Source organism: Cydia pomonella, chromosome 21, assembly GCF_033807575.1.
Source record: "Cydia pomonella isolate Wapato2018A chromosome 21, ilCydPomo1, whole genome shotgun sequence".
NCBI lineage: Eukaryota > Metazoa > Arthropoda > Insecta > Lepidoptera > Tortricidae > Cydia > Cydia pomonella.
Window position 1 is genome coordinate 4,391,055 of NC_084723.1, and position 24,213 is coordinate 4,415,267.

Here is a 24,213-nt window from a genome sequence, read left to right on the forward strand (position 1 = left end):
CGACATTCGACCTTTTTTACAGATAACAAAAATTTTAGGACAAAGGTCGTATCGTCAATCGGCCAATAAAAGTTTTAATTATCTAAGGAATGTCTTTGGAAATAAAAGTCTAGAGCTAGAAAATGACGCAAAGGAATTTATTTCGGCTCTTCGGATATTTTCAGTAACTGGAACATACGATGCCTTTCGAGTTACAAATATTTATATATTTGTAGCTATTTTTGAAAAAGAGAAATAGTATATTAGTAACGTAAAATAAGAAATGTCGACCTTGGCTTTGCCTCGGCTGGCTATTACTTTTTTATGGAGGCCAGGTAGGTGTTTAACCACGATCTCACCTGATGGTAAGTGATGATGCGGTCTACGGTGGAGCACGCTTACCTATGAGTTGCCTTTTTAGTGCAGCCTTGAAGAGATCCAGATTGTACTCATGTGGAAACAGACTCGGATAGAGCAATCGACTCCTTAGCAGTTCGGATAAGGAATATTGAAGCGAAACGCTTCGTGCCTATTTGTGGAATACCTACCATGAACCGATGCCGGAGTGCCGATTGTCTGGTCCGATAGTAAAATGGGGACGGAGGAATAAGGTTGTGCAGTTCCTCGGTATGCCCTCCGAAATGTATCCTGTAAAAGATCCTTGCCACTTTCCATCCTTGCCACGATGCTCCAGACTTTGAAGTCAAGCATTCGTCAGATTGTCGTCAATAAGGATTCCCTTCTTATCATGCATCGCCAGGTCGGTCGGTCCTGGGTCGCCTCTGGTCTCATGTTTCCAACCGTCATATCTTCTCTAACAATTGCCATCCAGGTTGCCTGTGGTCTACCTGGTCCCCGAGCTGGAACAGTCATATCCAGGATTTTTTTGGTCATGTGTTCTGATGGTCATCTCATCACATGGCCATACCACCTCAGTCGACTTTCTTTTAGTTGAACTTTGGATGTTTCAACTTAGATTTTGACAAGGATATGGACCTTGATTACCTTTTGCATTGTTTTCGAGCTTCCGATATTTCGACGCAGTTACATGCATAGTGCTGGTTACGCAGCGGCTTACGTGAGCGAATAAGTAACTCGCAAACGCGAAGCGGCGCGGCGCGGCGCGTCGTGGGTCAATTCAATCCTTTGATATCTATGGAAATGTCCTACGTGGGCGATCTCGTTGTGGATGCGAATGCTGTTGGGCCGTTGGGCCGCCGTGCCGCGCCGTGCCGCGTCGCATTCGCGAGTTATTCGCTCGTAAGCCGCTGCGTTAGCAACTAATACGTTTTCGATTTTCTGTACAATATAGAGTAAGCTAATGGTTTCTGTCGAATATAAGTTATATAACACATGAACGAACACGAAAGCATTAGGTACCGATATAATTAATTAATAATCGATCAACTAGGTAAGTGTTATTAATAATCAGCAGCTAAGCTGTAGAGCGTGCGGCTTGTAACTCAAATGACGAGTAAGTTAATATTAATACCAATATGTTTCTCACAACTTGAGTTAGAAGTTTAACTCGAATTTAATCTACGGGAAATAATTATAACTTTAATTAAATCTATGAATTGTATATGTCCGTATGATTGTGAACCCGTTAGTTTGCAATCTAACTTAGGTTAGATTAGGTGTTTAGGACTTAGTAGTTAATCATTCTCACGCAGAAAATTCAATTTTCAAAGTAGATGTATAATGGCTGTTACTGTTATGCGTTGTAAGGTAGAATATCAAATCTAAATCAAATTTTAGAACATAAATACGCCTTCAAAAGCTTCCCTACCACTGATACTGATGAATTTATGATCAAACGATTGGCACTTGAAACTTAACAGATGCGGTAATGGAGTCGATAATAGGTTAAATTCCCGTGATGCCGCGACATTTACTGACAATTGAAACAAATTAGGAACGTATAATTCATATTAGATATTGACAAAGTGTCTTCAGTACCTAAAGACGGGATTCTACAAGTATGCAGCACTGTGAAGCACAAGCATACTCGATATAAAAATGCTGTGTGTGTGTAGTGCCGCATATTAGTGGCATACCGCCTTAAGAATCACAAAAAAATAACGACGGTATTGAATCGATTGATTGTATAAATGGTTATTAAAAAAATGTGTTTATTCTATTAATTTTTTTTTTTGGTATTTAATCTAATTTCACGTAGACATTTATTATAATATTTATTATGAATTTTATTGTTATTATATAATTACTCAAATGAAGTTTGTAATATAATAAATACATTTTGATTATTTGAGGCCATTGTAATAATTGTGAATTGTGTACTATGTGTAGGTATGATTATGTAAATAATATTTAGATTTAAGTATAGATTTTGCATGCCATGAAAATGTTACCATCTAATTTGTTGCACCACATTTCACGCAAATATTTCTATTTCTATTCCTATTCCTATTCCTATTCCTGATCCTATTCCTATTCCTATTCCTATTCCTCTTCCTACTCCTACTCCTAGTTAAGCTTAGTACGCACTTTGATTAGAGTGAGACCAAGATAAGTTGGGAGCGAATTTGACAGCCCAGACAGTGCAAGTGCTATTTTAAACGTCTAACGTCTATGAAATTATGATGTTTACTTAACACTTGTACAGGCTGGGCTATCAAAATCGTTGCCAACTTTGCTTGCTCTGACTCTAACATCTTGCAGCTTCAGTCTTACAAGTGCGTGCGTTTATGAAACATGCCATACGTTACACTTTTTGCGGTTCTGAAACCTCAAGAAATTAATCGCAGGGCGTTCTACGCCTTACGCTCTCATTTTTATGACATTCAGAAATACACAAATTCTGAAATTTGACATGAACATTCAATTCTCGTAAATGATCTAGCAATGAAATCCCTATTTTCTTTGCTTTGCATGTTTAAGCATGACTTTTTTCATATATCATTAAACAATACGATATACAATAAAACAGACATGTATTAAATAAAACAAAAACTATGCTTAGAATTTTATTTTAAACAATTAAAATTTGTACAAACTTAACACATATAATAAATTATTAAACTACAATAAATAACCTTAGAAAATAACCATCAGTCAATAATTAAATACCCAAAACCTTAATCAAATAAATGCACATATCCTTATACCCCCATGTCAAAGAGAGATAAGTACCTTAATTAATTATTTACAAGTAAACAACGTAATGAATTAATTGGAACATTAATAAACTCTTAGATGAGCCCTTAAACTATGTTAAAATTTACATGAAATGATAAATATTAATAAAATCGATGGTCACAAAAATAGTTATTTGTTTTACAAGGGAGCAAAGTTGTCTAACCCATCGTGCTAATTTGATACCCGAGCAAGCGAAAGATTTTAAAACTAACTTTGCTCCCGAGTGAAGCACATAATTTTTCAGCACACCAACGCGAGGGAAAAACTAACTACAAAACATAACGAATATATTTAAATGAACGTTATTAAGTATTTGTCATTCAAAATCATCATAAAAGTCAATTCTATCAGCCAACATATTAGCAAACCACTTATAATTGGCATCATATTACTTTGACACACCTGTGGATAAAATGCAACTTTCTCATCCGTTTTTGGAGAATAAACAGATCCTTTACAAGCTGGTGTGGTGAAAAAATATTTATCTTAGTAACATGAAAATTTAACCAAACCAGACGGCAATTATTACTTTGACACACCTGTGGATAAAATGCAACTTTCTCATCCGTTTTTGGAGAATAAACAGATCCTTTACAAGCTGGTGTGGTGAAAAAATATTTATCTTAGTAACATGAAAATTTAACCAAACCAGACGGCAATTAATACGAAAGTATTTCTAACATATTAAATAAAATTTATCAAAAATAAAAGCTGCAAAAATAATCGCAAGGGAACTGAACACTTTTCACCGAAAAAAACCCTCTTGTTACGACAAATTGGTAAGGTCGCAAGTACGAAACTTGCCTGAGGCAGCAAATGTTTTCATTATATTTCAATTTTAAAAATAAGTATATGAATAATATATTTTGTTCGATGCAATTTAGTAGAATAAATAGTTTTTGGCAAAAATTACATTTTTTGCACAATTTTTTATCGCTGACTGTACTTTTCTTTCCACGGGCAACTAATACTCATCGAGCAAATTCTAAAAACCCCAAACACAATTAGGTTGCGTTGTTTTATCACAGAGTTACTATGTCCACCTCTTGTCTCCATCATCATATCAGCTCGATGGTACCATAATATTGCATTGTCACCCGACTTACATATGTATGCAAATTTTCAGCTCAATCGGAAACCGGGAAGTGGATCAAATTTAACTTGCAAGATTTGATTACAAACAGACAACGGTCAAGTGAAAGTAAATAAAAGCTTGTAATAGGGTACATTATCTATCATTTCATCAAATTTAATCATCATTAAAGTATGTACTAAGGGGAATTATTGGTAAACATAATCCTTTTTCATTTTCCGGGCTAAACTATTATTGTTGATGTAATTTAACAACATCAGACAGACCAAACAGCCTGTTTCCAAAAAAAATTTGGTTTTAGCTTAATCCACTGGAACATTATTAATAGAAGTCTATAATTTAAATCTACGCAACTCCACCAGGAGCAGTAATGTACATAGGGGCAGGAGTAGGCCTAGGTTTCTGCATATTATATGCCCTGTTTGCAGCCCAGTCCTTAGCGTAACCATTTCCTGAGGAGTAGGCATAGCTGCTGCCGTAGTCAGAGTTGAAGTCTGAGGAGTCACTGCTGCCGAAATAGGAGTAGCTGGGCATGTGGTGGTGGTGCTGGAACAAGCAGAGAAACGGTTTAAGGCTTTCCTTATTTGGATGTAGTAAAGGAACCCAAGAGGGGATTTTTGGAGTTACTCGAGCGTGTCAGAATAAGTTAGGGAGGATACCTCGTATCCTGTTGAGTACCAGGTCACCACCATGTGTGAGTCTTTAAAACCAAGCCGGGGGTCCAGGATAACCCGTCAGAATAATAAAATATCACTACCAATATATTACGCGCTCGAGTTACTCCAAGTTTAGTAGTGGTTATCTTTTTACATTTTCAAAAATTTGTGGATGCTGTCCAGCTTGCTAAAAAAGAAAACCGCCTGTAATGTTGTTAGGTTGTTACCTAATTGTAATTTGTGATCTCTTTATTCGTTTAAAATCAATATTATTATTAAAACATTATAAAGCCTTATGCATACCGTGCAAAATCAATGTGTGGTTAAATGAGACGAATCGATGGTCTGCAAAACACTTAATTTCAATTCCTACATACATCAAAACTGATTAGTTAGTCGTGATTAGTTTTGACTGATAGTCGTTTCAGACTGATGGCAGTTCTCAACGGGCAAAAAAATCTAAATCTAAAATCTTCCTATCTTCTAATCTTTCGAATCCAATAGAGTCTACGACGCTCGAGTAACTGCACATTTAGCATCGCCGGCCCCCCTCCTATAAGGTATTGGTAAGACATTTTACTACTATTGCTAATGTATAGGTACGCCCAATATTAACGCGGCTTCACGTCAATCAAGATGAAATACTGAGTACTAGTATCGGTATTTTTCTGACAAGTTAGGAAAGAGCATAATAAGTAAAGCCTAATGTAAAAGACTAATGTAAAAGACTAATGTAAAAGCGGGCGCAGCGGCGGAAAGCGCCGAAATTTTGAAACGTTATAAATATAAGAGCCTCGGTAGAGAGTACCATTTTGTACCATTTGGCGTTGAAACTTTAGGTCCATGGGGTCCCAGCGCGCACAAGTTTTTTGAAGAAATCGCGAAACGTCTGGTTGACGTAACTGGTGACCGAAGAGCTGGCGGCTTCCTCGCACAACGTATCAGTATTGCGATACAACGAGGAAATGCCGCCAGCATCCTTGGTACAATGCCTCAAGGGCCTATTTTAGATATAAGCTAGTTATAGTAATCATCTGTATATATCCATTATTATGTATATTGTTATTGTAAATAAATATTTCAATAGTAAAGCCTGAGTTTTGAAGGTGTCCGAATGTTACATTTCCTTTTCTTACAATTCGGATGGGTATAAAATAAATACTAACTATGCTGGTAACTTTAAATTTTCTTAAAAATAATTTCTCGTTGCTACTCAATTCTAACTACTATATTATGTCAGTAGCAGATGAATATATTTGGATTACGAAAAGGAATGATATATTTTGTGATTGCATGCAAGATTCTTAATATATAATTGAAATGAAATGAGCAATAGATATTACATACTATTAATACGAGTTTAATGTGGTTTTAAATATTTGTGACCGCGGCCGGCAAAACATCCCACTTTATAGCTTGCCATAACGACGCCTTGACAGGTTAAAAGACACAAGTAAATCTCGTCCTTATGGCAAGCGACAAAGTGGGACAATTTGCCGGCCGCGGTCAGATACTTATATGATGTCATTAAATCTAGTATGTACATTGTACGAGTATCACCCTGTAGTATAAAAGCATACATTATAGTTATAGGTAGATACTATGAACTTATGAAGTATAAACTTAAATCAAACAAAGTAAGTTTATACTTCATTATAAAGCTTTTAACATTTTTGTCAAGATGTATAATGAAGTAAAAACTTAATCAAACATTATTTTGAGATAAACTTAATCCAACCTAACCCACCAACCGCTTACAAACAAAACCTACCAAGACAAAAAAAAACTTCTTTAGATAAAATGATTCAAATCGCAATGGAATAAAAGGCCTTTTTAAGCAACCGGGCGGCTAAAAGAAAATTTTAGACAAAAACCGTTTTCACCCTCCTTCAAAACAGAAACTACCTGAAAACTACCAATAAACTAACCATTTCAATGCTCCAAAGTTGTATAAACGCTCATTTATTATACTTTTTGTAGCTCAATATATTTATGTAACCAACCTTTTTGTTAAACCCCTTTTAACGATCGTGTCATTCACGAAGACGCGTGCCTTGAATCGTAATTTCATATTATTAAAGGTTAGATTTGACAAATCTGCGCGTCATCCTGGATGACACGAACTGTAGTAGCGTGAGTAGCGTCGGCTTGCTCGAATATTAATTCAAGAGTAGTATTGTAATAACTTAGCTCATGTTAGTCGAGTTTTCTGTACAGCCAAATAAATGCGCTCTCCAATTAGGTTTATTTATCGAAAATGAAGAGGTCATTCTATATTAGACAACCGATGCATTGAATTGCTTTATGCAAAGTAAGGGATTAACTTTTTACAGTAAAAATGGCTAGGATTATTGTTTTATCTAGGGTTTATATTTCAAGTGGGCTGATAACAGATATTGACTGAATTTGTAATGAATATGTATATTTTGTCTGTAAATTTATTCGGTATTTTATTGCTAAACAGCTCCTTGAACGGAGGAAAAACAGCTGTGTTTGTTTAACTAATATTATTAATTAACTGATCAAAGACAATTAAAATTTGTCAAAAAAGTGAAATAATTTGTTACGATAATAAAGTCAAATATTATTTTTATATGAAGAAACCAAGTTCCTTTCCAGTTCCGTTCAAGAAAATTACCCTTTTACCATTTATTTTTCAAACCATTTTTGCTTATGAAAATACATTTCAGGCTAACCTGCATAATTAAAAAAATACACAGAACTGCAGTATTCTATTTCACTTTCCTAGAAAATATATTAAGACGAGAAATATTTATTACTTACTTTTAGGGCATTGACCGTCTTTTCCCCAGGTAATCTTTTAGAATTATTTAATTAGTCTAGCTCTAAAATCCTTTTATGAATTTAGTGCCTCTATATCGAACAAACATGATATCCTCACTCGTATCTGGTGAAAACTCAGAATTATTAATCCAACGATGATAACACTGGTCAACACGATTATTGTCCTTGAGTTTTAGATGTCAAATTTTGATTTCTCACACGTCACTAATGAAGGAAAAATTGTTTCGTTGCATAAAGTTTGTCCTACTTCCACTGCGTTGCCATATGCGGCAATGCTATTCACTAATAATTTAGAGTAGCATTGTACAAATTATGTACAATAGCAAAATTAACGGGCAATGAATAATATATAAACGTGTACTAAAGTTACGATGCCGCTAATAATTGTTTGTCCCTTTCCGACGTATTGGTATGTTGGAAAGGGACAAACGATTATTAGCGGCATCGTAACTTTAGTACACGTTTATGAATAAGAAGGTTAAACTATTTAGTAATCTTCCGTCGGAAAGAACCAACATTTCGGAAAACAAACTTTTTCTTATTTTTCAAAAAAAAAAAATTTGTTAGTCCCTGTTAAATAATTTATTCTCTTTTTAGTGGTTCGTGAATACGGGTACTAAGTTTACAAACTTCACAAACCTTTACAAACTCTTTTAATATCTAAACACTCATACACTTTGTACTTCTTCCAAACAAACAATGAACTTTTTCACCTAACTTTGCGGGCAAAGTTCGTGAAATGTCCAGTGTATGCAGATGCACTCAGCTAAGGTGTTACTTGTTGGTTCACAACTTCCTACTACATACAAACTTCGGGAAAGCTACTTCGTTACTTTCCTATTACGAAGTTGCGGTGGAACTGTTCTATTGAATGTTGGATCTTTTACTTGTATGCTACTTTAATTTGATAACCTCTGACCTAGTGGGTACTGACCTTGCCTATGAAGCCGATGGTTCCAGGTTCAAATCCTGGTAGTGACGAGTTAATTTATCGCCCGTATTAAATAAATAAATAATAATAAAGTTTTAGTCATATTTGTTTTGTTTTTGCATTTATCCAAGTTCGATTTTTGTGATACGAGTATATTATGTATCTACAGCCCAGCCGAGAATTTAACCTAAGACTAATAATTTAATTTTTGACCACCACACACACATAAAATGTTATGGTTAAACATGACCTAGAATACCTATGATTTATTAATTTCAACTCTCATTTTCTGATGGAAATTTTGAGATTTAATAAAAAAATATGTGATCATTGGAATAATTCAATTTCATTACAACTACGAGTACAAGTATTCAAGGCGTTTTTATGTACATTTCAATGTTTGTGGGTACCTCTTGCTATTCTGTATATATATTTATGCATAAACGTGAAATGTACAATCATATACTTAATTGATGTGTGATTGTATATGTACAGGTAGTAAAAGTGTATTTATTCATACAGTACTTATCGTATGAACTGGGCACTTGCCCAACCTAATGTGCCATAGGTTCAGAGAGCGAAGCTTTTGATAAATCGTATCGCGTTTTTTTAGGTCACAATACGGTTCCCAAAAAAATATTTAACAATCTTGAGGATTGTATTTAGTAAGTTAATCGATTCGAATCCTGATTTTTTGATCTTCGTATTCTAAAGCGTACTTTTAATTTTTTTACATTGATTACATTTGTTGCTAAAACTAACAACAAATTGTAATTCAAATACATTGATATCCGCGGTTTCGAGCAAGCACATTCATCTCACTCACGCATAAGCTCAGTGAGATTGAGAGAAAAAACGCGGCTACTGGGCCTTAAGTGGGTACTTAAATGCTAGGATGGCGACGTGGGTACGTCTGTATGTCAGCGGTATAGATATGTAGATAATATTTAATATAGGGCAGCGACTGTTCTACAAAATACACACTTATACAGCAGCAAACTACAAGAATCTATGGAAAACATAATAAAAAAAATATAATAAACTCTTCTAGTAATTTTGATGATAGTGACAATGATACAGTTAAGAGGCCGTTATCGATTTTAGTCGCAAAAATGACAAATTGATAGATTTAGTCGATGACATTGTACACCTTTTATTAATTATTAGAAATAACAAGTACTGGTTTCTATTAGGACGAATTGTTATCTTTCATTTTAATAAATATATTTTTTGAAAACAGACTCACTTAATTAGTAGCGATTTTTTTTCCGACGGACGTTTAGGTGAACGCGCGTAAAGCACTGATTTCGTCGATCTTATTTATACATTTCGTAAAATTTGGACAGCTAAAATGGTAATTTTGTATTACACATCTTGTACTTCAACTTTAATAAACTACATTTTTGTTATTATTTATTTGAAGTAGTGTAAATGAAAGTTAGACGAATTTTTTTTCCAGATATTACTTCAAAATAAGTGAAAATTTCTCTGAAAATCGACTTACCTATACTTTCAACGTAATTTTGATACCTAAACAATCTACAACATTTGCTGAAACTGTTCTTATACATCATGTTGTATCACACATTACCGGTACATATTACCGGGAACGCACGCTTGCGACCTTATTATTAAAAGGCAAGATGAGAAGACGAGCTAATATAAACCAATACTTGTTATTTAGATATTACGTAACAAAAGGTGTACAATTTCAACGACTAAATCTATCAATTTTACATTTTTGCTCTAAAATCGTTACCGGGCTCTTAAAATACTTAGTAAATACTAGGTATTATAAATGAAGATAAATATTCTTTGCACATTGATAGAAAAATAATAAGATCAGAGTCATGAAAAACATGATATGGATAAATATGATCAATAATGATGAAAATGAGGAAAATATATAAAAATCCTATATAGTGACCAAAGCTGATGCTGATATGATCAAAGCTGGTGCTGATATGATCAATAATGATTATGATCATAAACTTACCAACGTCCTACCTTAACTTCTATCCTACCTTGCAAGCCTTGAGCGTGCTCAGGAGACCTGGGAGTAGGAGGGCGGCGACCAGGAGGAGTTTCTTTATCAAAAGTACTGCTAGGAGAATTGGTATTAGAAGCAGTTTGGTCTTCAGTGCTGCTAGTAGGGTGAGGAGGGGGACGACGACTGCCAGCTTCTTCTTGCGTCCACGTCCTGGAATAAAGAACGAAGAGTTTTAAATGTATTTTTTAGATTTTTAGATATGTTAATTGTCAAAAATACTCAATACTCAATGTCTTTATTGCAATAAAGGATTTATCAATCGGGCTGTTTGTGTTTCTTTCTACCTTCTTTCTACCTACAAATCCACCTTACGATGATATATATTTTGGTCACAGTTTTTTTTTTTCATGTTATAAAAATCTAATATTTCACAGTTCTATAAATTATCGCTTGTTTATTTTCTCCTTCCTTCCAATAACAAAGAAAGTCGTAGTAAAATTTCATAATTGTTCACCTTAGCTGAAATAAATTCAAAGCAATTTATGGTGTTGGCGAAAACCAACGATGACAAATAGCCCGTTTATCTCCATAAAAAAAGGAATTCCCACTATTATTGCTGTCGATTCTAATTTATAACTTCCTTTGAGAAATTACCTTTTTACTAAAAAAACCTAGGAAAAAGTTTTTGGTCTAGTTAGTTTCTTGTTCTTCGTAGTTTTAACAAACTTATCGTATATATAATAAATATAATAAATCTTGTGCCCGATCGAAACTTATAAAAACTAAGGAGTATTTCAATAATCATTAACTACATTTATATGACATATCTCCTCTATACAACAAAAAAAAGAATATTTACCAATGAAATTTGTTACTTTGCTTTGTAATATATGTTACAAGTCTTATAATTTCCTTAGTAAATAAAAAACAGTGCACGAATAAAAAAAATGCAATCAATCAATAAAACAAATGAATTTACCATTAAACGGTTAAGAATAAACAGTTTTGCTCTCTTTTTCACGGAATATTATTGAATTAACGTTTTCCCATGAAACGCTCCGATGCCCCCGACCTAAGTAATCGATTGTCACAGATGGGGTCTCAATTACTATTAAGTTCATAGAAAGTGTTCTGTTGAACTTTTGATTAATTTGTAAAATTTAGACAAATGTAAATGTAGCGAAGGTCGTAAGCATGTTAAAAAAAAACATTCTTTTTTTATGCTAGATACAGAAGATATTGAATTTGATAAACATATCGTCTTTTTTACCAGAATTTCAAAGCAGTTAAAATAATTCGAACATTTTTGTATTTTTACACTTTTGGTATGACGATAGGTAACATAAGTTTAGAGATTTAGACTCTAAAACCAATCTTTGATATATTATGTAAAAAATAATAATTTGTTATCGTATTTTTATAACTTTTCACGACAATTATTTAAGTATTTTTTTCAACACACTTACTCAAAACGACGTTTTTATTCCATCGATTTTCGGCTAATAATCCTAGATATTAAGCACACGTGCTTTTTCAGTATATTATAACACTCGTGTTTTTTCATTATATTATCCAACTGAGTTAAGAAGGTAACGGACTGCTAATAATATTCAATGGAAAATCAGCAAAAACGCCCAGTCTTTCTTGGAAAACGTGTTGGTAGCTTACTTAAATGAACTGACGAATAACTGCCTACAAGCCCAGCACGCTTTGGTGTAATTTTTCGATGTTAAAACTGTAAGCCACCATTTTGAAAATTATACTTTTACTGTTTCGACAAAAAAAAATATTTATAAGTTTTGTTTTTTCCTCGCAAGTGTGTTGAATAACGTCGTATGAAACGCGTATGCATTGTACACAATATCGCATCGTGTGTAATGACCAACTTAGTACACTTGTATCATAATGTACTATTTTTCTTATTAAAATTAACCTAACAAGTAAGTATAACATTACGAAACAAAAATATTACCTATTATAATATTCCGACATTTCCAGAATATTATCACACAATTTCAAAACCCACTTACCGAATAACCCTTTGTCATACATTTACCGAATTCCATACCTATCTCATAATAATAAACAGCCTGTTTCGCAAATCCCAATCATACCTTCGCCAAAATACAGAAAATGCAAAAACAATGCCGTTACAAACTGCATTCTATTACCTTTAAAACAAGGTTCAGAATTTTAAGCATGTTTTCTTGGAGACAGGAATTTAGGGATGCTACGCAAATGGTACATTTATCGTGACTCTAAATTCTTATGACGTCACGACTTGGAGAATATGGGAGTACGTGGCGTGAATAGAATTTTAGAGTGCTTTTCGGATTAAGAAAATCAAGGTGTTGGCTTTGAAATATGGTTTTAGCGTTGGATGTTAACAATACGAATAAATTAGACGGTCTGGCATTTATTTGTATTATTAACATATATATTTGCTCCAAGTCATGGAAGTTTATCTTTATACGTATGTATGTCGTTGCCAAGTACCCATAGCACAAGCTTTGCTTAGTTTGGGACTAGGTCGATCCGGGTAAGATTGGGCAATCTATTCAAATAAATAAATATTAGAGGACATTATTACACCAATTAACTAAGTCCCACAGTACGCTCAATAAGGCTTGTGTTGAGGGTAATTAGACAACGATATATATAATATATAAATATTTATAAATACTTAAATACTTAGAAAACACCCATGACTCGGGAACAAATATCCATGCTCATCACACGAATAAATACCCTTACCAGGATTTGAACCCGGGACCATCGGCTTCGTAGGCAGGGTCACTAGGTCACTACCCACTAGGCCAAACCGGTCGTTTATTTATTTATAATTTTAAGTTAATTTCAGTACCTACAAAATGTACCCTTCGCATACACTACACTTCGCTTACACTAATCATTCAATCAATCATTTATTATTTCGTCATCATAGGTATAAAATACATTTAGTACAGGTGATAGGATGCTTTTCATGTAGCAACTATGATGTACCTTTCCGGCGTACGACATTTTAAAACATAACTACCTAAATACACTATTACCTCATGTACTTCCCACGATTGTAGAAAATAGCAATGCGCATAATCGGATATTCTCGTAAACACTATATTAAATAAAAAAAAATCTGTCGTTAAGGAGTTTTGATAGGAGTTTTGTTTTCCTTCTGCAGTTTATGATATGGCCTTTGTATTTGCTTATTAAGACATGCAAACATATGATAAATATGACTAAAAACTTTTAAAATAAATACATATTATATGACGCTATTACACAAATTTAGCAAGTCCCACGGTAGGCTCAATAAGGTTTGGGCTTATTATAAGCTATCATAAAATATCTAAAGAGAGTCCCTGTGGTCGTACCCTCTCTGGTCTGTTTGCTCGCAGTGTGACCGCAACTGGAGCTTCTACCCTAATTGCTGTAAAGGGCCTAGAAAATGTTCGTCATTCTAAACTATCCTTATTGAATAGACGTGCATATCAATTAGAACCTTAAATGTAAGGTGTTAGGTTTGAAAATAGTAGAGAAAGTTATGGGTTTGTACGCCATTTTGCTTTGTATAGTAAAATTCTTGATACTTTGCAGTTTATTGACGGTTGCGGTTTTTATAGATGTAATGGAATAGAATTGTTTATACGTTTTCAATTGAATTTCTTGTAATTGACTTTAGATTGTTACTAGAATGTTGGATTTGACGTTGATAAATATTTTAATATTTAAAGAGGCATTATTTATTTTAATACGAAGATGATTATAATTTAGGAAACTAAAATTGAAATACTGTTTAACTGTCGATTCTCTATATTTTGAAGGAAAAAAGCAAAAAGGCAACAAGTGACTGAAACTGTTTTTGTGAACATCTTGTTTGTAATAAAATAGGATTATATTTATTAAGGGCCACTTGCACCATCCCACTAACCCGGGGTTAACCGGTTAAACTGTTAACTAGTGTCATATTGTACAAGTAACCATGGTAACTCCAGGTTTAACCGGTTAACCCGGTCACTGGGATGGTGCAAGTGACGCTTAGAAGTGTAAATTAAATCTGGAGGTTGATTCTATTTTTAATAAAATGTTTTAGCTTTGAAATGGTTTTGACACGACCTTGACGATCGTTTTGGTGATTGGCACGCATCTCACCCACGACTTTCAATTCATTTCGCATGCACCAATCAGCGATCTTCAATGTATGACGAATGAGGATAGACCGAGCGCGGTCTACACAACTTTAACACCCACCCGCTACAAAACAATACAAAAACAAGACAAAAGGTAATCACGATCAATATCCCGGTCGATATAAGTTTTTTTTTATATTTAGGACATTATTACACAAATTGACTAAGTCCCACAGTAAGCTCAATAAGGCTTGTGTTGAGGGTACTTAGACGACGATATATATAATATATAAATATTTATAAATACTTAAATACATAGAAAACACCCATGACTCAGGAACAAATATCCATGCTCATCACACAAGTAAATGCCCTTACCAGGATTTGAACCCGGGACCATCAGCTTCCTAGGCAGGGTCACTACCCACTAGGCCAAACCGGTCGTCATAAGTCCAGTTACTAACTGTGAATCATTCAAAATCTGTTAAGCATAGAAATATTTAGTTATACACACTTTTAAATGTATAATATTAGTAGGAAAAACAGCGGACATGAGAGAGAACAATTGTCGCGAACGTAATTGCGAACCGGCTAATATTTGCCAACGTCATGGAGTAGATGTCGCTAGTAGTCACGTTTAAGTTAAACAACCGCTTCTAGGTTATTGGGATATGCCGAAGACCGGGCAAAGTGGAGAAAATTAAGTAGGAAAGCAGACCCTGGCGCTAGGCCGGGAAAACGCTAGGTTGAAGAAGAAGAATAATAATATTAGTAGGATAATATGTTTAACTACTTTTCACAGTATACGAGTAACAAGAAAACAAAACATGAGTTGAATTTAAAGAAAAATATGAAAACAAAAAAAAATTGGTTTGTGGTATTGGAACGGAGTCTTATGAGCGCGATTAGCCAATTTTTCTATTTTAACCAGCACCGTATTTTGAAAATAAAAATACATGTGAACAAAAATTCTAACGATTTTTTGGTAACGGTATTATTCAAATACACTGTGCAAGTACTTCCAAACGACGTCCGAAAAGACTGTTGGATTATGGGTGATTTTCGGCAGTAGGAAGTGATTCAGAATTATAAGTTTAATTAATCTTTGTAATTTTGTATCACGCTCAGTACCCCTAGTGTAAATATATTCGACAGCGAAACGTGACGTACGCGTTTGCGTTAAGTGTCATTTTGTATGAGATTTTTGACTTTCCAAAACGTCCCGCTTGGCGCGCTGTTCAAAAACCCATACAAAATGAGACTTAACGAAAACGCGTACGTCAAGTTTCGCTATCGACTAAATTTACACTAGGGGTACTGATGCTTTACTTTTCACTTCTTGTAATTTTATTTTAGAACCGAATAAGTTGTTAATGAAGTACATACCTTAATTAATTGAATAAATTATATTTGACGGTCAAACCAAATATCGCTAAGTTTTTAATTAAGATCATATTTAATGAGTTCTCGAAAACTCAATCCCGAATATTGAGGAGTTCATTTCCAGAGGCAATAAGTGAGGTTTCAAAATTAATATCTCAATATTTTTTCCTTATTCTAATGAAATGTATTTATAAATAACATTTAATACGAGAAAAACTGGTCGATTTTTTTTTAAAGTATCTGTTCCAATGAAACAAGCCTTCTGTAGGCTTCTGTAGGGTAATATGTACAAAATCATATTATTAATGGAAGTATAACTGAATTTTCGTGTGATTTTTTTATGCTAAATAAACAGTCGTATTCTAAAAGACCTCCGCGAGCTGTACCGGGTGCAAAGGTGCCCATTATTGCCGCGTAACCACGTTGGATAGCGAAGGCTAACCTTTGCTTATGGCATCAGCTTTTGAAAAACGTGTCACAATTAAATAATAAATAAATAAATATTATAGGACACCACAGTAAGCTCAAGAAGGCTTGTATTGTGGGTACTCAGACAACGCAATGTATAATTATATAAAAATATATGTATTTAAGACGTAGAAAACACCCAAGACTCAAGAACAAATATCCGTGCTTATCACAAAAATAAATGCTTTTACCGGGATTTAAACCAAGAACCATCGGCTACTTAGGCAGTCACTACACATTAGGCCATAACGGTCGTCAATATAAAAACTACAATTTTAAATTAGCCCATTCTTGATATTCCTCTTGTTCCCGACCTCCTCTAAGCCCACATTACGTTAATAAACAAATTATATCACTAGTGCTGATAAGCTTCACAAGAGTAAACAATGTAAAAATTTAAATCCTACGTTGAATCATTAAAACAGCGCCCTCACAATGGTCTTAAGTTCAATCCTCCATCCATTTACACTTAAGTCGTTTTTGGCAATTTCCACCATTTTAAACATTTCCTAAAAACCGAAACGGCAGAATTTTTTTTGTCATACCACCGAACTCGCAAACAAAATTTCACCCAAACCCCCCCCCCCCCCCCACCGATCAGTGGGGAGCCGAAAGGCGGAAGCGGCCACTCAGGTATCGAATGACATCTATCCAAAATTCCACGAGAATAGGTTGAGAAATACGATATGCAGAGGAGAACATCTGGATATACGAAAGCATTTTTGCCCAAGCACAAAAGTTAACCTTCGCTAACACAATTAGAGAAAAACTCACCATCATCCACATCCTCTTCCTCAATAGTCCTCGCCCCTTCCGGCAAGTTCACCTTCATTCCCTTCATCCTGAAGAACTCCTTCACCACCTTCACTGCATACTTCGTCAGCTCCGCCCATTCTGATAAAAACCCTCTCGGTTCACTAACTTCCATTTCTTCTTTCTTTATATTTAACTTATCAACAGTTTCTTGATCTAAAGGTACAAAACTAATCATGTTATTGGCTCTGATGGTTTCATTTCCATTATCGTCACCGAATAAAGTTTTCTTAGCTACTTTTAAAGCTTTGTATTTGACGCAGGAAAGTGCCTCGCCGCGGAGAAAGCAGCCATCTTTGACGTAGCGGAGGTAACCTTCTTCAGCCATGATGTTTTGAAGTGATAGAAGGAGGATGGTGACTGGGATGAGTGAGCTAGGAATCATGGCTGCTGCTTACCTGAAATATTAAATAAACATGAGTTACATCAAGCTGAACAGACAATCGGAACTTTTTTTTTATACTACGTCGGTGGCAAACAAGCATACGGCCCGCCTGGTGGCAAGCAGTCTATGTATCCTAAGGACGCCTGCAACTTCAGAAGAGTTACGTGCGCGTTGCCGACCCTAACACTCCGCACCCTCATTGAGCTCTGGCAACCTTACTCACAGGCAGGAACACAACACTATGAGTAGGGTCTAGTGTTATTTGGCTGCGGGTTTCTGCAAGGTTGAGGTACTTCCCCAGTAGGGCTCTGCTTTGGATCTGGAATGGCAACCGCTGTGCTGTGCCCTACCACACAAAGTGAGATGACATTCACAATGCCCCCTTTTTTGGACATACTTTAAGGACATATCCGGGTCCACTTTAATGTAAACACTATGGCTCTGTCATCTGGTGCAATATAAATAAATAATAATAAATAAATATTATAGGACAATATTACACAAACTGACTAAATCCCACAGTAAGCTCAATAAGGCTTGCGTTGAGGGTAATTAGACAACGATATATATAATATATAAATATTGATAAATACTTAAATACATAGATAACACCCATGACTCAGGAACAAATATCCATTATCATCACACCATCCATGCTCATCATCATTATTGATTGCCGTTTTGACCACTACTTAAGCTATAATATGCTAGAAATTATACACATGAAATTACTAGGAAAAGCAGAATGTAAATACAGTGAACGACTGCAAAACAATCTTCAAAATTGACGTACCGAGTTTTAACAGAAACAGCAGAATATTTATTTGCATTCTATCAGAAGATGTTTAAATTATAACTTATTTTCAAAGGGTTCAGGAGAAAAGTTAAGTACGTTAAGTACAGAACAACGGAAAATAAAATCCTATGTTCAGTAGATGTCATCTTATAATAAATTACTATTAGTTATCATTGAAAAGCTATTATCGCTATCAAAATTTAAACTTCTATATTTATCTAGTATTTTACATCATTAAACTCCATAGCTGTCTGATTCGTTTGACAGCAAATCTCTATAAAATACCTTCCCAAGATATAAAACATTATATCTTCCCAAACCTTAAGTTAATGTGTACCCATCACTTCCCCAAATACCTATACGGATGTTTTCCCCGTGCGAAGTTTTCCTATCTCCGTCAAACTTTGATAATTATCGCGCGTCTCGCACTTCGCCGGTTATCGGTAATGAATTTTCTAGACAGTTTAATGGATATTTTCAAGTTCATATGAGTACTTATTTAGTGATCATTTGATAACTTTAAATAAAAATATATTGGATGTATATGTTGTTAAACATAACATAAATCGACCTAGTCCCTTATGTTGTGAGTACCAGACGACGATACAATATATAATTGGTAGATATATTGTTCTTAAATATATAATAAGACATCCAAAATGCAAGAACAAATATCTGTAACATTCACGAGAACTCCCACCCTCCCTTCGGAGAGGTTTTGATAGTTCATTCAACTCTTCAAAATTATTGAATAATATTGATAAAAGTATTATTTTAGAAGATCTTAAACGTGTCTTAATCATTCTTCGAATCGGGCCGTTGGTATCCATTAGTTTTTACAATCTATCTAGTATACGTGTATTTTCCCTCCGGTTTTTTTCACCGTGTGTCAACATGGCAGCCTTGTTTGCCGTGGTATTTTGTAAAGGTGGCTTCAATGAACCAATGTAGGTGGTCGCCACACCGTAAATAGAAGGTCTTCGAAAACATTAATTATTTGTTGTATTCTTGGTTTCGAATTAAAGTCTAATTAACTTTTTATTTATAAATTACTAATTATTTATAAAGAGACGCATGGCAAATAAAACAAACTAAAAATAAATTTAGGTACCTAATCACAGGTAGTATGAAGAAAAAAATCATAATTTAAAATGAAAATATTTTCCTGTTTTACACGTTTTTGTCTAGCTCCTCTCTTCACACATTTTTTTTTATCAAAGCAAGAATCTGAATCTATTATTATTGGGAAACGGGACAAGTCCCTTTTCACATACTTCCCTTAAGGAAAAAAGTGGCTGTGACAGAATCGGACAGACAGACGGACATGACGAATCTATAAGGGTTCCGTTTTTTGCCATTTGGCTACGGAACCCTAAAAAGGAAAAGGAGAAAAGGATACGGAACTAATATTATGTTACACTTAAATTAAAAGTTTCTTAAGTTATTTGCATCCGTGAGACTTTTAATCACAGAGTACGCACTTGACAGAGTAACACGTTTTACTACAATTACAGGATGTCGTGTCTGTGTCAAATTACTTTACTGTGTATAGACTACCACCACTAGATAGGTACTGTTTGTCATAATGTTAGTGTTGTTTAAGACTCGAGTCCTTTGAGTCCTCTGCTTTAAGACTCAACTCAGTTTTTCAGACTCCTATAATTAAGATGAAACTCGATTCCTTTTCGGCTTATTAGAGTCCCAAGTCGTTTGTAGAGACTTGAGTCCTTTTCGGAGAACTTGTAATTTTTTACAAATAACTTCGAAATGCGTTGTCTTTATGTAAAATTCATGGATGTTTATAACATAAATCATACTATAACGCTTATTTACTTAACTGTAGTTTAGATAAAACCTATAAAATTGTTGACTGAGTCTTTAAACTCGAGTCCTTTTGATTTGCGCTTAAAAAAGACTCAATAAAGTACTCGACTCGGGACCTAAAAGACTCAGAAGTGTTTTAAGCTCTGAGTCTCGTAAAAACGAGTCGAGTTTATCAATTTAGACTCAAAAGACTTAAGTTCCTATCAACACTACGTAATGTAGGTATAGGTACACGCAATTCAAGATGGTAACTGGTCGCTAATCAATGCTCATTATGTCATAAAGTGTTTATAATAATATCATATTACTATTGTTAAGACATTTTTAATAGTAGATTGTTAACCAAGGGATGAAATGATGCCTTTCACGCTAGTTAAACACTCTACTTCTCATTTCGAATACGAGGAAAGTAAAATACCACATTTATTTTACTTAGATTTACAAAAACATGACTAACTATAAACTTTTATTAACAATTTAGGTAAAAATATCGTTATTTATGGAATTGGGAGTTAAATGTGAGAATGGAAATTGTACTACAAATCCATTTAATATCGAATTATTATTAAAGCGAATACGATAAGCAATTAATTTATATTAATTGCTTATCATAACATAAACGAAAAAACGTACTAGGAAAGTAAAATGTTCTGGTGCAGAAACGTATCAATTCTGACCTTTTTTTAGAACAACAAATACCCACTTTCAGTGCATGAGAAATGAAAAGGATATAACGTCCTGTGCTAAATTACATAAAGCAAAAGAAAAAGCCTTTTACAGTACATACGGTACCACTATACCGCACTAGTGTGACAATTAACACATAACTATGTCGAAAATTTAAAGGGCCATGATATACTGTAAAACGTAGTACCATACATATGCGAATAGGTAATTCGCAACTCATGTCGATTCAATATACCTATCGCCATTCGTTGCGAATTTGCTATTTTTCGCACTTTTATCGTAATGTACTATTACCGAATAGGAAATAGAGGCCATAAATGGAACTGAAATGATTGGTGGCGTCGTTATTTTATTGGCTTAGGTAGGCATATTAAGGTGCCGTAGGTACGGAGAGCAGAGTTTTTGAAAAATCGTAGCGCTTTTATAACACAATACGTTTGCTAAAATTTTAATTAGCAATAATGAGGCCTTTCTCTTGTAACGACATCGAATCGCGTCCTGATTTTTTTGACTTTCGCTCGATAGAAAAAAAATACGAACATAGGTCTTATTAAATACACTTTAAAAATTTGTAACAATTTTCACAAAAGCACATAAGCTAGAAATATGAAAATTGCTTGTAAAAATACGCAATATTTTTTTGTGGGAACTCAGCGATTACTTTTTTCTTCTTAAAAAACTTTAACCCAATTAAAAATCATAAACATGATTTCCGCGATCCCTGGCACTCACAGCCATCTCGCTCATGCTTACACTCAGTGAGAGTAAGAGAGGAACCTGAACCTACGGGGCCTTAATGCGTGCGTTATATGAGTCATCTCACATGCTATGTCTAGTATATATGATCTATGTTCTCAAATCACTATGTAACGGATGCAGAATGCAGTTTATGGAATTACATACGTGAGTTATTTAGAAAATGACAAGATTATTATATTATATTTTAAGCGATTACCATCGCCCATGGACACCAGAGGGGTTGCAAGTGGTTTGCTGACCTTTAAGATGGGTGTACGCTCTTTTGATGAAGGTCGTATATATTGGTAAATTAATTAAGTAGAAAAAACTTCAATGTGCTAATTTTTCAAAAATTAGCGTTTGGATTCTAAACAGTCCCCTCACCATAAGTAATACTCGTAAACACTTCATTGTACGAAAACGGATAGGCTACACCATACAGGTGGGAAAAAATAATGGGCCCTGGAGGGAAGGTGCCTTAAAACCTTAAGAGGGAAGAGCTTTGCGATCCTAATCGAATGTACGTACATTTTTGATGCGAATTCCATTTCGGGAAAAAACTACTGGTTTACACAAACTAAATCTTAATCGCTTTGATTTTGATGTCGAATACATCAGCACAATACATTCTAAGTTATTATTATCGGTTTTATGAAAAAAAAAAATTTAAATATATTTTGCAAATAATAAAAAAAAAAAACCTATTAAACTAGTTTTTCATTGTGTCAATAACACACTAAAAATCATAGGGAAGGGAAAATATTTAGAAGTGGAAAAGAAATTCTGTTTTTGTAGACGACCACGTGCCATACTTCCTTCTTAATGTAAATATTTCAGTATTTCTTTAAAGGTTTGAAATCCATTAGCATAATACATCCTCGTAACATTCGTATAGTGTACGTTGACCTAAAACTTACTTCGCAATGGCACAAAATTGGCAAGCACTGGCACTTCACTCCACACAAATAAAAAAAAAAACAAATTTGAAAATCGAACGCACGCCGCGGACTCCAGCGGTCCAGTGTCAAGAGCGCGCCCCTGATTCGCTATTTAAATGATCTAGAATAAATCAGCGAGCCAATCGGGTGCATTTAAATATGATCCGAATGATTTCGAAATCGTAACTGCATAGTGGTTGGTACCGCGGATTCGCTTGGATAAATTGCGCGTATTTTAAGTTGATAAAAAAGTTTTCTAATAGGATAAATCATAATAGCAGTTTTTAAAATATGTTGTAAATTTTTTGAGGATTAAACAGTATGATATATAATAATGAGTTGGCAGAGATTAAACAAATGATAATAATAATAACAATAAACATAAATGTGTTTAAAAAGTCTTCCCTTAAACCGACTTGACAGAAGTATATATTTTTTTTAATAACTACCTTAGTTTTGGGCTAGGAAGAATCCTAAAAATAATATAATAATATATTGGACCCGACTCTCCTTAAACTATGTCCACAAGAGAGGTATGGGCATTGTGAATGTCATCTCGCTTTGTGCGGTAGGGCACAGCACAGCGGTTGTCATTCCAGATCTAGAGCAGAGCCCAACTGGGGAAGTACCTCCACCTTACAGGAAATAGCAGCAGAATAACACTAGACCCTACTCATAGTTGTAAGCATCACAATAGTTAATATCCTGTATGTGGCCTTATACTGATAATAACGTGTAGTATGCACCGGGCTTTATACTTTTTGGTTGTTGTGTTTATGGTCATTTTAGTTTTATATAGAGAACTGTCAGATTTTGGCGGAATGCCGTCGACCGATATTATGTACGATTTGATCTTAGTTAATACGGTGTATCGATGTAATAAAAGAAATATTAACTGGATGCAGTGGTTTGTATGATAAACCCCATTTACTGAGCTTTAAATCAATGGACTTCTACATCTCAGAAAGCGGGATTATGAATTCAAATGCCCACATAGATATTGGATGCACTTAATTTATTTTCACTTGTATAGAGGTGCATAAAAATGTAAGTTGCTTGGTCTTTTAAATGTTTGTTTCATAGTCGAAACAGTTGAGTTGATAGTATATAAATGATACAAGATTTCATTAGCTTGTTTGTTTTGCTCGCTAAAGAGAACGATTGACAGTTCGTTTCGTTTGCATAAATCAAAAGTTTTGTTTTAAATTTTCAATGTACTGTACATAGTTACATACATTTGCTATGGTATTGACCTATTTATTAACCCGTGTTCTTGTCATTGTTTGTTTTCGGTTTTGTGAGATGAGACGGAATACAATGAGAGTAGATCTCGAAAATGCAAGCGCAAGCAATCAACCATCAACTTTCTGGTGAGACAAGAGCCATACTTAAGAGCCTGTGACATGGTTATGAAGGAAGGCAACGCGGTAAGGATGGC

The 24,213-nt window shown here is 34.4% G+C and overlaps 1 protein-coding gene across 1 annotated transcript; it reads right to left on the reverse strand.

Annotated features, from left to right (window-relative positions):
• Positions 1 to 3,667: 3,667 nt before the first annotated feature.
• On the reverse strand, positions 3,668 to 23,418 carry LOC133529772 (uncharacterized). The gene is made up of 4 exons (XM_061867582.1): positions 22,755 to 23,418; positions 17,369 to 17,805; positions 10,648 to 10,823; positions 3,668 to 4,777 (listed from the first exon to the last, which is right to left on the reverse strand). The coding sequence occupies exons 2-4, from the start codon at positions 17,790 to 17,792 to the stop codon at positions 4,577 to 4,579; spliced, it is 801 nt and encodes a 266-aa protein (XP_061723566.1). The 5' UTR covers positions 17,793 to 17,805; positions 22,755 to 23,418; the 3' UTR covers positions 3,668 to 4,576.
• Positions 23,419 to 24,213: the final 795 nt, after the last annotated feature.